This window comes from Centropristis striata, chromosome 3 (assembly GCF_030273125.1).
Source record: "Centropristis striata isolate RG_2023a ecotype Rhode Island chromosome 3, C.striata_1.0, whole genome shotgun sequence".
Classification (NCBI taxonomy): Eukaryota; Metazoa; Chordata; class Actinopteri; order Perciformes; family Serranidae; genus Centropristis; species Centropristis striata.
Window position 1 is genome coordinate 13218919 of NC_081519.1, and position 18284 is coordinate 13237202.

At 40.4% G+C, this 18284-nt stretch overlaps 1 protein-coding gene across 3 annotated transcripts; it reads right to left on the bottom strand.

Moving 5' to 3' along the window:
• Window positions 1-1854: 1854 nt before the first annotated feature.
• eif4ba (eukaryotic translation initiation factor 4Ba) lies at window positions 1855-14504 on the bottom strand. Of its 3 annotated transcripts, XM_059329704.1 has the most exons (15): window positions 14418-14504; window positions 12307-12447; window positions 11255-11460; window positions 8923-9039; window positions 8620-8674; window positions 8341-8487; window positions 7461-7592; window positions 7157-7321; window positions 6672-6981; window positions 6178-6266; window positions 5606-5867; window positions 5454-5491; window positions 3573-3702; window positions 3064-3136; window positions 1855-2791 (listed from the first exon to the last, which is right to left on the bottom strand). In XM_059329704.1, the coding sequence occupies exons 1-15, from the start codon at window positions 14428-14430 to the stop codon at window positions 2714-2716; spliced, it is 1956 nt and encodes a 651-aa protein (XP_059185687.1). In that variant the 5' UTR covers window positions 14431-14504; the 3' UTR covers window positions 1855-2713. The 3 variants fall into 3 exon arrangements, with proteins under 3 accessions (XP_059185687.1, XP_059185689.1, XP_059185690.1); XM_059329706.1 differs by lacking the exon at window positions 3573-3702; XM_059329707.1 differs by lacking the exons at window positions 3064-3136; window positions 3573-3702.
• Between the last annotated feature and the right edge of the window lie 3780 nt (window positions 14505-18284).

The following is an 18284-nucleotide window of genomic DNA, read 5'->3' on the forward strand; positions in this document are numbered from 1 at the left end:
TTCCACCACTGTCTTTTTTACTTCTTTACTTTTTTTTTAACATTTATTTTTTTTCTTTATTTTTTCTTTTTTTATTATTTTTTCTTTATTAATTATTATTAATTTGTATTTTATTTTTTATTATTATTTTTTGTTTCCTTTTTTTGCTTCTGCGCATGCGCAATGTCAAGAAAGACCGCGCATGCGCAGAAGTGAAAAAGCTGCGCAAAATTAAAAAAAATATTAAATAAAAAAACAAAAAAATAAAGAAAATAAAGAAAAAAAATGTTAAAACATTTTTTTTTTAAAAAGTAAAGAAGTAAAAAAGACAGTGGTGGAAGAAGTGTCCAGACCCTTTACTTCAGTAAAAGTACTAATACCACACTGTGAAATGACCACTCCGCTCATTTTAACTACCTAATAAACTTTTAAGTGGTTTAATTTATAAAAATGGGTAATCATTTTAAATGTATCATGTTTTTCATTTTAAATCTTGACCTGAAAAGTAACTAAAGCTGTCAGCTAAATGTAGAGGAATAAAAAGTACAATATATGTCTCAAAATGTAGTGAAGTAGAAGTATAAAGTTACATAAAATGTACATAAAAGTACCTCAAAATTTTACTTTAAGTCCAGTACTTGAGTAAATGTTCATAGTTACTTTCCACCATTGCTACCTGCCTCTTCTAACTTATACATATCAGTTAGAGTCCTCCTTCAGACACTGTATGAGGATTAAAGGGATAGTTTGTGCATTATTATACAAAACTTGGTACAACTATTGTCAATGCCCTCCTGAGGATAACCCTTTAAGGTTTTATTGATCGGCCCCTAGGTGGCACTGTGGTGGCAGTCTAATTTCATATTTGGTACCGTGGCCACACTATAACACTTAAGGCAATGAAATTCATAGGGGTGGTATAGACTGGCCCCATGCACGCATGTCGGGGCAGCATGCCCCGACATGCGTGTACTGCGAGGGCCCGTTCAGTACTGCTTGCAGTCCTAGTTTGGCCTTATTTTTGTACAATTGAAGGAAGTGGAGCAGCATCGTCCATCTTTATATACGGTCAATGGTTCAGACTTTAGAAGAATTTAGCAGAGTTTTCAAAGCTTCAGGTAACACTGGTTACAGTCAGCAAGGTTTCGTATCAGAATGTCCCAAATACAGAAAAAAATAAATTGAAAATAGAGGCAGAGGGCGGGGTCTCTGCAGATACAGACACTGCCACATACAGTACAACTAGTGGGTCATTCCCGTTATGCAGCACTTGAGCCTCAAAACTTTTGAAGAAAGATTTTACATGTTTGTTGCACTTTATACAGGACATGTTTAACTGTAAGGAAAACAAATTGGCCAATCTCAGGCACGTATAATGACCTTTTAAGGGTAAACTGACTAATTGTGGTCAGACGTAACAGGATGGGAAGTCATGCACATGAAGCAAAAATAAAAAAAAAATACAGTTTATGTGATGGCCTAGTTTCGTAAAACCAACCACAAATATCAAAAACAAAAAGTCAACAGATAAAGTATTTTGAATGTGAAGATTAAGAAAAAAAGACAAAAAAAGTAATTCGAGACAGAAATGTTGCTGCATAACAGGGATGGCTAAAGTGATGATTCATTTTGAGTCTATAGATCTTTCTTTAACCCTTTATGACCTTCCTTGGCTTGAATCGCTGCAGCAATGCGTAGATAAAAAATGACCACCTACTATTTGAGTCCACATAATGACCCCAATTTATTGCAAATTGGAAGACAGGTTAATGTAATTGCATGGAAATTCTCACATCATGCAACTCCAGACTTTGCCCAAATATTTGTATTCCTCACTTTGGGAAGCGTGAATGATTTAGACAGCTGTGGAGAATCTTTAAGACGGCTGGAAACAACCACAAAGAGCCTTTAATTGATTTGATTTCATCAGAAGGTGGAGAAATAAGAAACATCAGTACAATGATTGGGGATAATAGTAATAGCACTTGATTCTCTAGGAGTGAGAATCGTCTAGCGGCGGCTTTTCTTTCGGCATACATGTCCTCCTGTAATACTGTTGTCTATTACACTCTCAGTATTGTTAATCAGTTCATAATCCATTCAATCGATGCTTTGCTGAATGTGCACACATGACAATTATTTTTAAATTAGTAACTTGTCTTAACATTCATGACTATTAGTATTGGAAGACAGCATATCGTTGACCAATTTTTATTTGAGTTAAAATAACTAATAGAAAATGATTTACTAATGAATAAAAGGGCTTATAATTAATAACTATGCCGTAGTTATGCAAGTAAATAAATCAAAAATTGATATTTAAAAAAAATCGTCATATCATCCAACCTTGGCACACAATCCACAAATATACAAATTCATTTTTTTCCCCACTTTTTCCATTTATTTATTACAATTAATTCAATGTTATCCATCACTTTTCCATGTGTCAGCTACTCCTTTTTTCCATTTAAAACAAGTCCAGTATGCAACTATTCTTAAGAAGCTGAATAGTCCTGAAGGTGGGGGCAGGGGCGGGGGAGGGATGATGGGTGGGTGGGTGTTTTGAAAGTAAAGGACAGGTTTGTAGGAGGAAAGGAAGGAGGGAGTGATGTCCTCCCGGGAGCCTCTTCCATGTGAGGAGTTTTTTTTCATAAGCTATGTGAGATTATTTTTTTCTGCGGTCGTCGTTTTCTCCTCTTCTTGCGCTTTCAGGCCTCGTCTCGTTATTTTCTCTCTATTCTACGTCCTCTGCGTCGTCTCCTTGGTCTCCATCCATTAGCAAAGCGGCGTACTTACTGGCTGAGCTGAACTTCTGAAGGCAGAAGAAAACAGAACCTGGATCAGTACAGTTTGTTTTGCATGCTAAATAAGGGGTCTGTGTAAGGGAAAGGTATCAACTTTCTCAAGCAGGAGGAAAACAATTATTTTATGACTGATCACACAGAAAAAAGGAGGATGTTTTCATAACCTAGAATGTTCAGGGGAGCACTGGTAAATCAAGTTAAGGCTTTAGGGAAAGCCTTTAATGAAGAATAATTTAGTTGACGTCAAAGTCTGACTAATCCTTTGCAGTGAAGGACTTACGGGGGTTGGGGTTTCTTCAAATTTCTTTGGCTCTGGGGGTGGTCTTGAGTCTCGGTCTCTTCTGTTATCCTTTCTACAATCAGAGCGAACACTGAGGTTAAAATTTATTGGTAAACCTCAGTGCTGCAAAGTTGACTCTTGCTGTGAATCCTCAAACACACACAGCTAAAAAGACAAACTAAAAGCAGCACAAATCCACAAGCTGGCACCCAGTTCACACCGTGCTCAGTTCTCATGTTCCTCTAATGAAATTCAGAAATGCCAAATTTCAGGTCCAATTGATCGGTTCATGTTTTGATGCTCAATTGAAGAGATTCAAACTTTTTAAAGCAAAAAAAGTTCAAGCAGTTAATGTGCACACCAGAAATCCTGGTGTCCTTGTGTTCCTAGTATCCACAACAATGAATGCATCATCAGTTGTGTAACTGAGCATAGGCCAATCTTTACAGATGCCCAGTCAATGTCCTCCCTATGAGCTAAGAAGGAGTGGCTAGCTTTGGATGGCTGACCTGTCTGCCTCCTTTCTTCGGTCTCTGTTGGGCCCCTCTCCTCGGCCCCGCCCTGCTCCAGGCCCTGCAGGCCCCCCTCGTGCCCGTGGGGGCCCTCGGTCCCGACGCACACCGTCAGCCTTGTTCTCATCTTGAAGAAGAAGCCAGACAGTTGAGTGAAGGGAAGCTGTTGGACTTTTAAACAGTAGACTACACTCACAACACACTGCAGCATAAAAAGCCACTGGGTTGGATTCAAAAGTGTTAGTCACTGATGGAGGGCCAAATGAGAGGCGCACAACTGCATGAATGCAAGCTGAGCTTGTAAGCAAATTACACAGGTACTCAATGTTTTCACATTTGGCCTGATTGCTTGAGTCTGACCCCGATTTATATATATAGCTTCCCCAATTCAGAATTGTGGTGCATATTGTTCTGCACCATGTATGCTGCTTTAAGTACTTGAATACATACTAATAATGTGAGACATAATTCAGTGCTCCCCTTGTAATGAATACACTCCACAGGATGATGAGTTTATGGCCTGCTCCTGTCAGACATTCATGCTTTGCCAAATGTGTCCATTATGATACTTTCCACAATAAAACAAAACTGAAAGGGTAATGGCTGCTTTTGCACCTCATCGTGTAAATGAACCAGTTTTTCATCAAAACTGGCTCTATAACTTACATAATATCACTGCATATATACAATAATGAATTGACTTCCTGCCTTTTTATTCAAGTTTTACCTGTTATGAAATTTACAGAATGAATCGTCAACCCCAGATTGCAGTTTTCATGCAAACCTCAGTTTCTTTCTCTGGACCACAAGAGTTTGAAAGCATTTCGGCTTGAATGATCACAAATAGAAATCTTCAAACCAGTCTGCAAATGGCCTTCGAGAGCTACTTTCGGCAGGTACAGCCACACTTAACTGAAGCTGTCAAGCAAGTCCATAATCAACAAGACACTGTGTGGACTACAGTCCGAAAAGCAATTTTTTATAAGGGCTGTCAGATGTTTGAAAAATGACACTTTCCCTTTAAGCCAGGCCAGCAAAGGTCGAGATAGCAGAGCCAGTTGGTGTGTAATGCTGCGTTTCCACTGCATGGTACGGATTCATGATACTCAACGCACTTTTGGTACCAGGTCAATTTCTCCATTTTGTGAAGGCAGGACTCTCAACCGATTGCTGTAATGTAGAGTGGAAAAACTGCTGTGACATCATCTTCACTCGCTGAAACCTTTTATCCGCAACCAAGAGAGAAACGCAAAATGCGCCACCAGAAAAGAGCGAGTCAAGTAGAGTAGAGCCGCGCTGTACCATGCAGTCGAAATGCAGCCAAATGGTGAAACACTTTGATCCAGAGTTAAGTATCTCAAAAAGTATTGGATGGCCTTCCGTTCATGACAGGAACTCTTTAAACCTCTAACACATGACTGAATTTTCTTCAATTACTTGACATCAATGTTGATGTTTGATATGACATGATTATGACACTACGCTGCAAGCAGTTTGCATGTTTACATCCATCAGTTGTGGACTTGCATGTTAACAGTAAGTTTTGGCTCAAAGCACACGAGCCCAAAAAACAGCAAAAGTTGAAGAAAGCTAAACCCAGTCTGAGCCTGATAAGAATCTGAGATGAAACCAATTAACTTTTGATGAGTTAAACAGTCAATACTGCATTTACTGTGAAAGGCCTAATCTAAAACTGACTAATTTTCATCCATCCATAATTTTTGTTTTGTGTATCATGACCTTAACAGTCTCACAAAGCCGTTAATGTGGCGGTCGACTTTAAGTCTTTTTGTAGCTGACGTGGCTTGGTAAGTTTTATTTGTGGTCTACAGCGAGGTTTGGTTTGGGGAAAACCCCCCACTCATCAGTAGGCCTTACCTTTTCCAGATCCTCTTTCATCTGCAGAACTTTGGGAGCTGAAGAGAAAGAAAGAACAGTCAGTGTACAAAACAACTGTATGAAAGCTATACTTTTCTTCAAGTGTGTGATAGCTAGGTTTCTGTGCTGTATGCTCCTGCAGTGCGTCTCACCTGTACTTGGGAGGAGCTGGAGCACTTGGGGAGACAGGTGAGACTGGAGGTCGTCCATCTCCCTCGCTTGAGCCTGTGCTGACTGCACTTCTCTTGGCCCAGGCGTTCTCCTTTGGAGGAGGTGCAGGCATCACCTTGAGCGGCTCCTTTGAGGAGCTGCTAGTAGGGGGTTGAGGGGAGGACCCAGGGGAGGAGGGCTCACCTTCTCTCCCACTGAAAACCTCATTCTCCCCAGAGCGCTCGCTATCTCGACACCGGGAGCCTGGAGGACCAAAAGAGCATATTATTTATTCCTGTTTTACATGACTGAGGTTTACTTTCCAATACTTTTACTACTTTTAGTTGGTCTTGTTTTATTTAAAGTACAATGAAAATATTGTAACTTAATCCCAGTGGACAAGAAGTCTAAAAAAAAAATTAAAAAAATCTAAACTTTGTTTTCCATTTCATCTAACAGACGACAGAGTGAATCGATGGTGATGTGACTGAACACATTGCCATTCTTTTATGTAGAAAGACAGACAGAGAAACCAAATTTCTGAAGGCAAGCATTAAATGCAGAGGTATCTCACCTCTTCCAGAAGTACTTCCTTGACCTGAAGACTCACTTCCTGTGCGAGATCGCTGAGGAGGAGCTTCTTCAGTGCGCCAGCTTGGGTCCCTAAAAAAACAATAGTATAAGCTCACACAGGCATGCACACTCAAGTGGAATGAAAAGTTGAAAGTCCACAAAACAGGCCCGAACTTTGCTTTGCAATGCACCGCTTTAAGTGTGTTGCCACGTCTCTTGGGCCAAAACAAAGCTAGTCATAAAACTACACACAAAACATTTTCACTGTACAAACAATCACATAGATTCTTATTGTCAGACATACATTACTGCAGGTCATTTTGCCTTAGGTGGAATGTGTTTTCCCGGATTAAGCTGCAGAGTATGCAGCTATGACACAAACACTAGTGCAGAAACTGATTACCATGTGCCTGTTGGGAGCAGGCCGACTGCTTGGTCAGCTTTCCTGAGAACCAAAAAAAAAAATAACACAAATTGATGTTGTCAATCACTGACCTGTCCCGCATCTTCCTTTCAGGTCCTCGGCCTTTGTCCTCGTCCAGCTGCCTCTGCAGCCTCTCTTCCTGTTTCTTCAGCCTCTCCTCCACCTCTCTCTCCTTTGCTGCTGTGTCAACAGGCTTGGCTGCACCAAAGATGGATGAGGCCCTGCTGCCGGAGCTCGGAGCTGCAGCTGGGGAAGTACCACCACTGCCGCTACCTCCACCACCGCTGCCGCCACCACCACCACCGCCGCCGCCGCCGCCACTTTCCTCCTCCTTGGGCACGCTACGGGGCTTAAGGTTCAACTTGGGTCTCTGCTGAGGAGCTGGTGTGAGAACAGGAGAGAATAATATTAATATGGAGCAGTGCGTGAAATTAATTTCATTTAAATGAATTGAAATAGTAATGAATATAAAACAACAAAATGACTCATTAACCTTGCTTGAACCATTTGATAGACAATGCTGATGAAGTGTAGTATACATCTACTGATGTCTCACCTCTGTCATCCCGCCGCTCATCACGCCTTTCGTACCGGTCCTCGCCGCCGCCATAACGCTCTCGTTCCCCGTAACGATCACTGCTACCTCGACTGTCGTCATAATCACGGCGGAAGCCGCTGCCAAAGGCACGACGACCCCCTCCACCACCACGAGAGTCAAAACCTAGAATGATGGCAGCAGAAAATCTGGTTAGAGATGAAGTGAAGGTTCACAAACATTATACGTTTTAAGAGCCATGTTAAAGAATGTTTGGGGGACTTTGTGATGAGGAAGCCAAAGAGCCGCAAGCATGACAACACACCTCCTCTATCGTAGTCTCTGCGGTCCCTGTCGTCATAGCGATCCCTGTATCGGTCTCTTCCTCCATCGTAGCGGTCATTATCCCGTCGTGGCCCATCTCTGTAACGATCTGACTCGTAGCGGTCCCTTGATCCTGAAGGAAGGAAATGTCACAATAACTAAGCTGTTTCACTTATAGAATTCCTCTGTTAATGAACTGTTGGTTTGACTGGTTCAACGTCAAACACAGCTTAGAAGGAAGAAACGAACAAGGTAAACATTTTGGCTCAATATATATGAATAGCACTTTAGCATGTTTTTAAAGTGGAAACAAAATCAGGGTTTAAATTTTAATGTAAGGCTTTTTAAGACCTTTGTATTACCATTTAGGATTAAATTCTAAACAAATTGAGGCCTTACTAGCAAAAGTATGAAGGACATAATGCAAACCAGAATGATTTAAGCCCAAGGAAAGGCTTATTTATCAAGTACTTACATTTAAGAAAACATTAAAATAATCACATTTATATTTAATTCACACCAACTTCGTGAGGTGTGTGTGTGTCATGTACTATAATAAAAAAGACGGAAAAAGATGCATATTTATCTCATCTCGTCTTCAGTATAATGACGTCATGTTTTTTGATCACAATCATTGGTAAGTATGCTGTAAACATTTGGGGAGCATATTTTGATACTCTATCATAATATTCTTATTTCAGGAGTAGTGTATTTCGGAAAGACCAATTTCCCCACATCGAATGATCCTCCTATCTTCACACGACTCTCTCTGTTGCAGTTGTAGCTGCCCGAATGGCAAAGAAAAAAAAAAGAAGAGGAAATTCAATACTTTTACTTTTAAAGACCCTGCAGGTACCCTGACTAAGCAGATTCTGACTCACTCTCTCCAAAGGCTTCATCTCTCTTGGGAGGTCCATCGTCAGCATCTGCACTGGGCCGAGCCCTCCAGTCACTGTCCGTCTTGTCAGGACCCATGTCCGACATCCGTCCTCCTCTGTCTCGGCCTCCCATAGGGCCATTGTCTCTTTCTGACATATTAAGAAAAGGAAAAATTATAGAACATGAAGATTGAGGGACAAGTTCCCCATTTCCTAAATGACGGTATAAAAGGTAGTCATGGTGGTCAAAAGAAGTCACAGCAATAAAAGTTAAGAGTGTACCTTTATCATTAGACTGGTCTGCAATATCTACACGGATCCTTCGGTTTCCCAGGTTCTGTTGCCGTGAACGAATACAGGACAAACAGTTAGTCATTCTTCCTTATACATTTTATGAGAGAAAGAAAGTGTAATTTATCATTTAACTATAGATCTTTGTCATTTTGTTCAGTGAGGTCAATAAATAAATTGTAGCTCAAGATTTTATGTGCAATACAACTGTGGTGAACGTCATAAAGTGATGTCCGTTCAGATGTAGGGGTCAAAATAAAAGTATAAAACCAAGTACTCGTTGCATTCTCTCACCTCCTCATTTAGACTCAGCGCCCTCAGAAGGGAGTCCACATCATCAAATTCAGCATAGCCAAAGCCCTTCAGCCTCTCTGGGTTACTGGGCTCTCGAGGCAGACGCACTGCACTGATCTGTTGATGAGGAAAGTGACAGAATTACATAAAACAGAGAATGAACTGATCCGGGCCCAGCACTCTACAGTTCACAGAGAAGAAAAGATATGTATGCAAGAAAAAAAGAAGTGTGTACTGGTATACTGTCAATAAATCAATAAAAAGAACACAAATGTCAGTGATGCTCCATGATAAGACTTTTTGCTCGTTTATACAGTGAGGCAAAACGATCTGACTCTAGCTTTTAACTGATTATTTTACTATTTATTTATTTATTTATTCCTGTTGTATTTTAGTTTTTATCTTTTGTTTTCTATCCTGTTGTCTTTTAGTCTTTATCCTGTCCTGTTGTCTTTTAGTCTTTTAGTTTTTAGCTCCAGTGTTCCCTCATGGGGGCCTCCTCACTGGGGGGTGTGTTGGGTCTGCCTGTGGGGATGTGGTCTTGGGGACTCCCTGGGCCCGGGGGACTGGGCGGCTCTGCACCATGTGTGGAGTCCGCCTCGGTCTTCCCGGGTCCTGGTGGTCTCTGTGACGGCGTCCTCTATGGCTGTGGGCTCTGCCACCTCTCAGTGTGGATGCTCCCACAGGTTGCTTTTTCCTCATCTGGATCCTCGGTGCCTTGCCATGTCTCTACACTGTCAATCAATATGTGCTGTGTGTGAGTCGGAGTGTGTTTGTGTGCGTGCATGACTAAATGCGTGTGTACATGTTTGTGTATGTATACTTACAGATGTGTATGTGGGGGAGGGAGGGGTGGGTTTTGTCATTTTTATTGTTTGTTTTTTCTTTTTTTTTTTGGAAAGCACTTTGTGTTGCATTTTTATGTATGAAAAGCGCTATATAAATAAAGTTTGATTGATTGATTGATTGATTGAAATGAGAAGGCACATTGTGGCGAGGCTTCAGCACTTTGACCTTATGCTTTCATTTGTTACTTAATGATGCTTGAGTTATTAACATTTTATAGTAGGAGTTAATATTTTTGGTACGGTCTGAATCTAGAGCATGTGGCGACCTACATGTTGTTGGGAGAAGAACGTGGGTTCCAGTCTGTTTTTGTGTTATATCTGTTTCTGTTATAATTCCGCCTATCCACACATTTCGGTGTCGCTGTTGTAACTGAAATGCTTGAAGTGTTTTCATGCTACAGAAAAAAACTGGTGCACTACCCTAGAATTTCTGTTGCACACGTATGAGTAGTAGACATCAATCGACATTTTGACAGCAGTTGTTTGAGTCACAGAGCACTGAAGCAAGGAAGTTGAATACTGAACAGTACGTCCTGTACCCAATGGTTCAGTCCAAATACATGGAGCATTACATCCATACTGTCTTGAAATACATAAGGGAGAAAAGTTGACCCCATGTGTCCTGTTATTTTTCACTAAATAACTTCACTGGTTTTGCCGTGTGTAAACAACAGCAGTCCCAAGGGCAGTGTGAACTTAAATACTTCAGAAGCAAATATTTAAATAATAAAGAAGACAGACTAGTTTGACAAGATGTTCAGATAAGGATTTAAGGCTCCTGTAAAGAGCAATAAAGTTTGCAAATGAAACTCTCACGTGAGTTTCATCATTTGTGTGTCCAGGCAAAACAAAAAGTTCAAGTAGCTGTAACCACCAAGTGCTATTGCTGTGTTCCAATACCCATACTTCCCGTACTCACTATACTTAGCTTGAGTACGCAGGGTGTTCCGATTCCGATCGCGGTGAAAAGAAGTGTACCTAAAGGATCCGGATGTTGCCCTCATAACGGTCAAAACGCTGAGTGTGGAACGATGTACACTATACGCACTCAACGGCCGCCATCTTGTCTACGTAGCGGAAGAGGCGGAGCCAGGCAGAGCCGCTCAGCTCGAAAAAAATGTTTGTAATGGCGGCTGACGACGCCGGCCCATTTTCCACATTTGCTGCGTTTATGGAGCCATATTGCCAGATTGTAGAAGTAAAGATTAAACAACACAAAGGATAATAATAATTATTTTTTCGCTGTTTAAAGCCGGAAGTTTTTCGCGGGTGACGAGCCGCGGCGGCCGTCGCGAGCGTCATTTCCGGTAAGTGCATCACGGAGTATTAGATTTGGAACAACACTCACCTGCTGAAATCTGTGTACTTTGTGAGTGCGGATAGTGTACTGCATTTAAGTGTACTCATGGAAGTATGGGTATTGGAACACAGCATATGTGTTATATACCCTACACTGCATATGTGTGTGTGCTTGCGACACCTACTGCCAAGCCGCGGAAGAAGTCTTTGATCGAGTCCTCAGTGACATCATATGGCAGGTTGCCAAGGAAGGCCGTGTAAGGCGGGCTGCGGGGCAGTCGGGATCGGTCAATATTGGGTTCGCGAGCTGAGCGAGGTGCTGTGGGCAGGATGGACCGGTCAATGGGTGGTGCCCGGTACGAATCCTCCTCCGTGTGCCACGAGGTCGAGACTGGAGGGATCAGAAGAAAGAAGATCTCAAGTATATACCAACTGAAAATTAGCTCAGCATGACAAATTACTAGAGAATGTAACCCTAAAAAATGTAACAGACTCAGACAGGTGGATTTATTATGGGGCATTAATTGTTATTGTCCTGTAAGGTAGATACTGGCAGAGCCAATTATCAGTAGTCAGTCTCATGCAAGCCAAAAACCCTGGATAAGATACAAGAATAAAATTAATAAGCATCAGATATTAAACTACCCAACATGAAAGTAAACATATGGCACCGTTTGGTATGATATTCTGAAACACCATGTGGTCATGTGATGTGTAGCTTAATATGTAAAAACAGCAGATTCCAAAAAGTTAAATCATTGTAAAAGGCACAGTCTGAATCATGATCCATCCAGAGAGCAAGAGCTCTTAGATAACAGAAAAATCAATTTATTTATTTTACAAACCCCATCTATCCACCATTTATAGCCACAAAAATGAGTTATGCTGTCATGTACTTTATTACCTCATTATTAATAATTTATGTACTATGGTTATAGACAGCTGTCTCAGAAATGTAAAAGCCTTAGTAGAAATTAAGAAAAAATGGTTCATTCATTCTCCTAATCTTTTTTTCCAGCTGTAAATTTAAATAAAACACTGCCACAAGTTTAGAAAGAAAACAAGAAATGCACTTTGTAATTTTAAGTTGACTGACTGCATTTTGCAGCGCACTCTTTTACGCTCCGCTCAGTGAAGAGATAATCCGAGGAGCACAGTGATGATATTGATATTACCATCGTTAGATGGAAAAATGAAAGACACACATAACTCTGTATGTCTTTGAGTGTTTGCTCACCATCTCCGTCCAGGTCATCAGTCTCATCCGCCCAGCTAGTGGACTTGGCTGGGTAGCTGGGGGGAGCAGGGCTGCCTCCCTTGTCCTCTGCCAGGAAGTCAGTGAGAGTGAGGGTCTTCCCCTTCTTATTCTTCTTCTTAGCTAGAGGAGGGACAAACACAGAGTACATAGTCAGGCAAAGGAAGTCTTCAAAGCTTTTATCGGCACTACGCTGTTTTCTTCATTTAAAAAGAAATTTTATCATTTAATTCTACTATATAATTATATGTTCTACCATAAATAGTGATAAAATGTATCTTTACTTAATAAATTTAATCTATTTTTTGGAAAATGACAGATGGCTGAAGATAACACACTTAGTTGCAGAATAGCAGCAGATGTTACAGATGTTATGTAAATTTATGATAATTACTGTGTAAAAACAGAGATGTCAGATCGCTTCAGTTGCTTGTAATATTTAAAACAACAAATATAAAAAAATTATAGTAATTAAAGCAGCAAAAATGTTGCACAACTGAGAGATTAATTCAGTAGAAATAACAGTCTGGGTTTGTATGCGTCTCTGTCCACGTTAGTGGACAGCTGCATCTCTGCCTAGACAAACACTATTTGTAGTGTGAGCTGTGGTCCATCCATGCCAGATAAGAAGACTGCAATGTGTGAGTGATGATAACAAAAACACGGACTTATTTTCTCATTGCAAAGTAAACACATAGGTCAGAAAAGGCCTGCCTCTATTTAATTCAGATCCAAGAATGCAATGCAAGGTGCAATAATCACGACATGTTCAAACCACTGGACTGCATGCAGCATTTCCGAGGAATATACCTTGGAGTCTGCATTAATGGGTCACATATGCATTGCAGAACGTTCCTCATAGTTTCTATCTGAATGCCTAACAGTTGGCCATGGGGGCTTCACACAGCTCAACCCATTGGGCAGGTCTAGTTTGTTTTGGTCTGGTCTGAGGCAGAAAAAGGGGAGCGACAAAGCTGGCCGTGAGCTTTATTGTGAAAATCCCAGCTGTCAGGACATTCTTTACACACATCATTACAAAACCTGCACACATATAGAGTAACACAGACGGTTAACAACTCTTTCCCACCACATAATGCTAAGTCATTGTTTACAAGTAACAAGCCTAACTGGCCTTGACTGTTTGTACCCTCTAAAACAAAAACGGTGTAATGACTGCTTACTAGCCTCCTTAGCGCTGCTCACTAATGTGACATAAGCGAGCTCAGAGCTGCGTATCTTTAACTTTTGGTAGCACTGACTTCTGCTAAAGCTGCAATAGCATAACAGCTACTAGGGCCAACAGTTAGGCTAAACGCGCAGGTTGTTTGTTTGCAATCTACGCAGATAGCTTTTGTCTATGCGGGCTTAGTCAGCAAAGGAGTGCTGACGGGGGAAGTATCCCTGCTTAGCTGGCTAGGTTTTAGGGCCTAGTGCACGTCGCAGCGCCGGGATCCAAGTGCGCAATCACCGGGGCAAGACTTGGCCGGCCGGATGGGACGGCTCAAAGTTGTGAAGCTCCCATGAAAGTATTAAGGACGCAATCCAACAGCCACAGCTGCCCCGTTTCATCAAACACCGATACCAGGGAGCCAGGCTGCACACGTGGGGAGACTCCTCGGGCAGCCCGGACTCCTCGGCCCAACCCCTCCTCCACGAAACGCGCTTGCGCCCGATGCTTATCTGCTCTGAGCGCCACGGCGAGCTCCGCTACGGGGATACAATGTGCCAGCTCTGCGCGCAGTTAGCCACATTTCATAACATGTCACATAATGTCCAATACATGTAATACCGTGTAGACCCGAAAGCAAGCAACCCAAACATCCCAATAACATTTTCTAAGACCGCATGTAGTCTTTAGGTTAAAAATTTCGGGTTGTGCAAGTAGCTGCTTCGTTCATTCGCCTTCCTCCAGCTCTCACGTCTTTAGCGGGCCAAAACAATCGACTCTTCGATTTATACACGCGGGACAACGACGCCGATCAATAATACGAGACATTAACCATCTTAAAACTTGATATGTTTCACTGTATCGTGGTATAACCGGCTGAAATTCCCCCCAACCGACCAAGATCGTTCACCCTCATAAACCTCACCTGACGCCGCCATGTTGGAGAACGAGCTCGTAGTAGTCCCCGGATGGAGGCGTCAGAGGTTTATGATCGGGAGCGCGCATTGCTGTTCACGGGCCTGTTGCTCGCGCACATCTGCTCAGCTACAATGACTTCTTCATTGTCTCTCATACTTGTCACTTAAGTAATTAACGTTTTCTTACACGGCTGTACACGACACATTTATTTATTTCTGCAGTCTCTAAATAAACTAAAAATATATGCAGCTTTATATAGGCTAGGCCTATTTGTCTGCTAAATATTAATTCCCCCAATTTTTTGTTGACATTGTAAATGCAGCAGAAAGTCCTTTGCCTACTACTAATGCCTACTTATAGTACCGTACTACAGAAAAAATTGAGGTACGTGAGTATTTCCATTTTGCGCAACTATATACTTTCTACCCCACTACATCTCAAAGCCAACTTTTCAAACCACTCCATTTGCTTTAGCTTGTATTTTTCAGTAGGGCAGGGCGATATGACCTCAAATCTATATTCCAATTAATTGAACATTTTACCTCAATTAATTATTTTGTTTTTCTGCCCTCATAGATCAATGACATGGTCTCTTCTGTAAATATGCTCAACCATTAAAGCTGGGGTATTTTTTTCTGATGAAAGAGTGCATATATTTGTGACTCTAAAGAAATTAAAGAAAAATATGCATGATAAATGTTTTTTGGTTACTTAGAGAATATTTCAAACTGAAATCAAAGCATTTCTTGAAATGAAAACTTCACATTTTATTTATTTTATATATTAAGTAGAAGTTTTCTTGGGTACAAACCGCTCAAGTTTCTCAGTTGGCTCGGTGTTTGAGTTCTCCTTCATGTTGCTTCCATGTCCTGGATTGGACTATAATTGGGCAAGATTTTTTGCATTAATTTTCAATTAATTGCCCAGCCAGACTGTTCAGATTACAATTTAGATTCTCTTCCATTCCAGTGGAAATCACACCTATCTCCAGACATATTGATTTTGAATGTTAGTGAAAAACTAAATGATGAAGTGTTCCTTTATGAGTTAAGAAAGAGGCTTTGTGTCTCTAGTTGTTTTCTGTCATTCTACAATTGTTCTGCAGTTTTGGCTGGTATAGATAAATATATATATATATATATATATATATATATATATATATATGTCCTCTTTTAGTTGTCTTGCATCTGGTTGTAGTTTTTTTGTGTCTCTGTGGTCATTTTGAGCATGTTTGTCATTTTTCTTCATTCTTTCTGTAGTTGCTTCATGTATTTGTAGTTATGTTGTCTCTTGGTAGTGATTTTGAGTCACTTGTAATTGTTTTATGTCTCTTTTTGGCCCCTTTTTTCCTTTGCGATTCCCTGCAGCTGTTTTGCATCTCTATTTGGCTGTGTTAGTATCTCTTTGTAGTTGTTTTATGTCTCTTTTTGTCCATTTGCATAGTCGTTGTGAGTCTCTTTGTGGCTCCTTGCAGCTGTTTTGCATATCTTTGTGGTTATGTTAGTCCATTTGAAATCTTATGTGTCTCTTTGTAGTCTTTTTATATTTTTTGCGTTCATTTTGAGTCTCTTTTTTAGTTATATTATGCATGTGAAGGCTAGGGGGGCTCTTGAATCTTTCACCCCTGCATATCATGCTGTATTGTATAAAGTTACAAAACAGCAAGACTTCAAGTTTCAAACCTGCAGTTGCTGAAATCCTTTTGTGAGAAATTCTAGATATTAGACCACATGAAGTGTACAAACCCTGCACAGGCTGCCATTTGCTAAATCTATAACTTTAGACGCCAATTTCTGCCTTTAAACAAGATGTATAAGCTTCATACAAAACAACAAAAATAACTGAGATTTAATTTGAAACAACATACTTTACTTTGAAGTCATCAGCAGCAAGACGAGCATTGTCGATCTGGAGCACAAAACGAGCGTTGTCCGAAATCTTATCAAAGATCTGGGCAGAGAAAGAATTTAGGACAAAAAAAGAACACAATTGCTTAACCAGAAGCCTTTTTCTACAATGCACCAATCATTATGTCCAATGAGACACAGAGTTAGACATATGATTTAAATCAATATTTCCCTTATGCAACAAAACAAAAAACAACAACCCAGAATCAGATTACACAGTCAGACCAAAACATGATTGAATCCATAGTAACATTCAGTAAAAAGAGGAACCACAAACTGAAGGACAGGAAAAGAGGATGTTCATTTATTTTTAGTAGGTTGGATTACTGCAATGGCATCTTCACAGGTCTTAACAAAAAATCAATCAGGCAGCTGCAGCTGATCCAGAACGCTGCCGCCAGAGTCCTCACAAACACCAGGAAACTGGACCATATTACACCGGTCCTTAAATCACTACACTGGCTTCCTGTGAGTCAGAGGATAGATTTTAAAATCTTACTGCTGGTCTACAAAGCATTGAATGGTCTCGGAGCAAATTACATGCTTGATCTGCTTCCTCTCTATGAAGCATCCAGACCCCTTAGGTCATCTGGAACTGGCTTGTTGCGTGTCCCCAAAACAAGAACTAAGCGGGGTGAGGCAGCTTTCAGTTATTCTGCTCCTCACCTGTGGAACAAACTACCTGTAGATCTGAGGTTTGCCCAAACGCTCAGCTCCTTTAAATCAGGACTAAAAACACTATTGTTACTGAAGCGTACTCTTAACTTTAACACTTATCTGCTCTACTCTACTGCCCTTACTTTTTAACTACACAATGTTTGACTTGTGCTTTTTATTATTTTATCTCTTTTTTTATCCTGCTGTATCTTCCCTGTTTTAATTGACTGTTTTTACTGTTTTCAACTGTGTCTTGCTGTTTTAAATGTGTATGTAAAGCACTTTGAATTACCTTGTGTTGAATTGTGCTATACAAATAAACTTGCCTTGCCTTGCCTTACTTAGAGAATATTTCAAACTGAAATCAAAGCATTTCTTGAAATGAAAACTTCACATTTTATTTATTTTATATATTAAGTAGAAGTTTTCTTGGGTACAAACCGCTCAAGTTTCTCAGTTGGCTCGGTGTTTGAGTTCTTCTCCATGTTGCTTCCATGTCCTGGATTGGACTATAATTGGGCAAGATTTTTTGCATTCATTTTCAATTAATTGCCCAGCCAGACTGTTCAGATTACAATTTAGATTCCCTTCCATTCCAGTGGAAACCACACCTGTCTCCAGACATATTGATTTTGAATGTTTGTGAAAAACTAAATGATGAAGTGTTCCTTTATGAGTTAAGAAAAGCCTTAATAAACCATCTTGAATTGGCTAGAAAATGCATCATCATCATCATCATCATCATCATCATCATCATCATCATCACTATCATCATCATCATCATCATCATTGTCATCATCATCATCATCATCATCATCACAAAGCTGAAAACAGGGCTGTTTTTCTGATATTACAGGACAGCAACAATATATTATTGTTGTTGTTGTTGTTAATGCTAATGTTGCTAATGTTAATTCTGCAGCACTTTATGCTGTTGCATAGTTGATCAAAAACAATTCATCACATTCTATAAGTTAATCTTTTTTTTTTTAAATGTAAAATCTTTATTGGGCAACTAGTATAGCGGTCAAATGATTGCAGTGGAGTTCATTCTTAATGTTATAAACCAGCTACAAACAAGAATTGATTGAGACCAAAACAGAGCAAACAGGCCAGTGAAAGATGTAGTGTGTATAATTTAGGGGGATCTACGAATATAAAATATTCATAATTATGTTTGCACCATGTTTTCATTAGTTTACAATCTCCTGAAACTAATAATCATTATGTTTTTGTTTCCTTAGAAATAGCCCTTTGTTCTACATAGTGAGCAGTGCCTGCCATGTTTCTACAGTAGCCGAGAATGGACA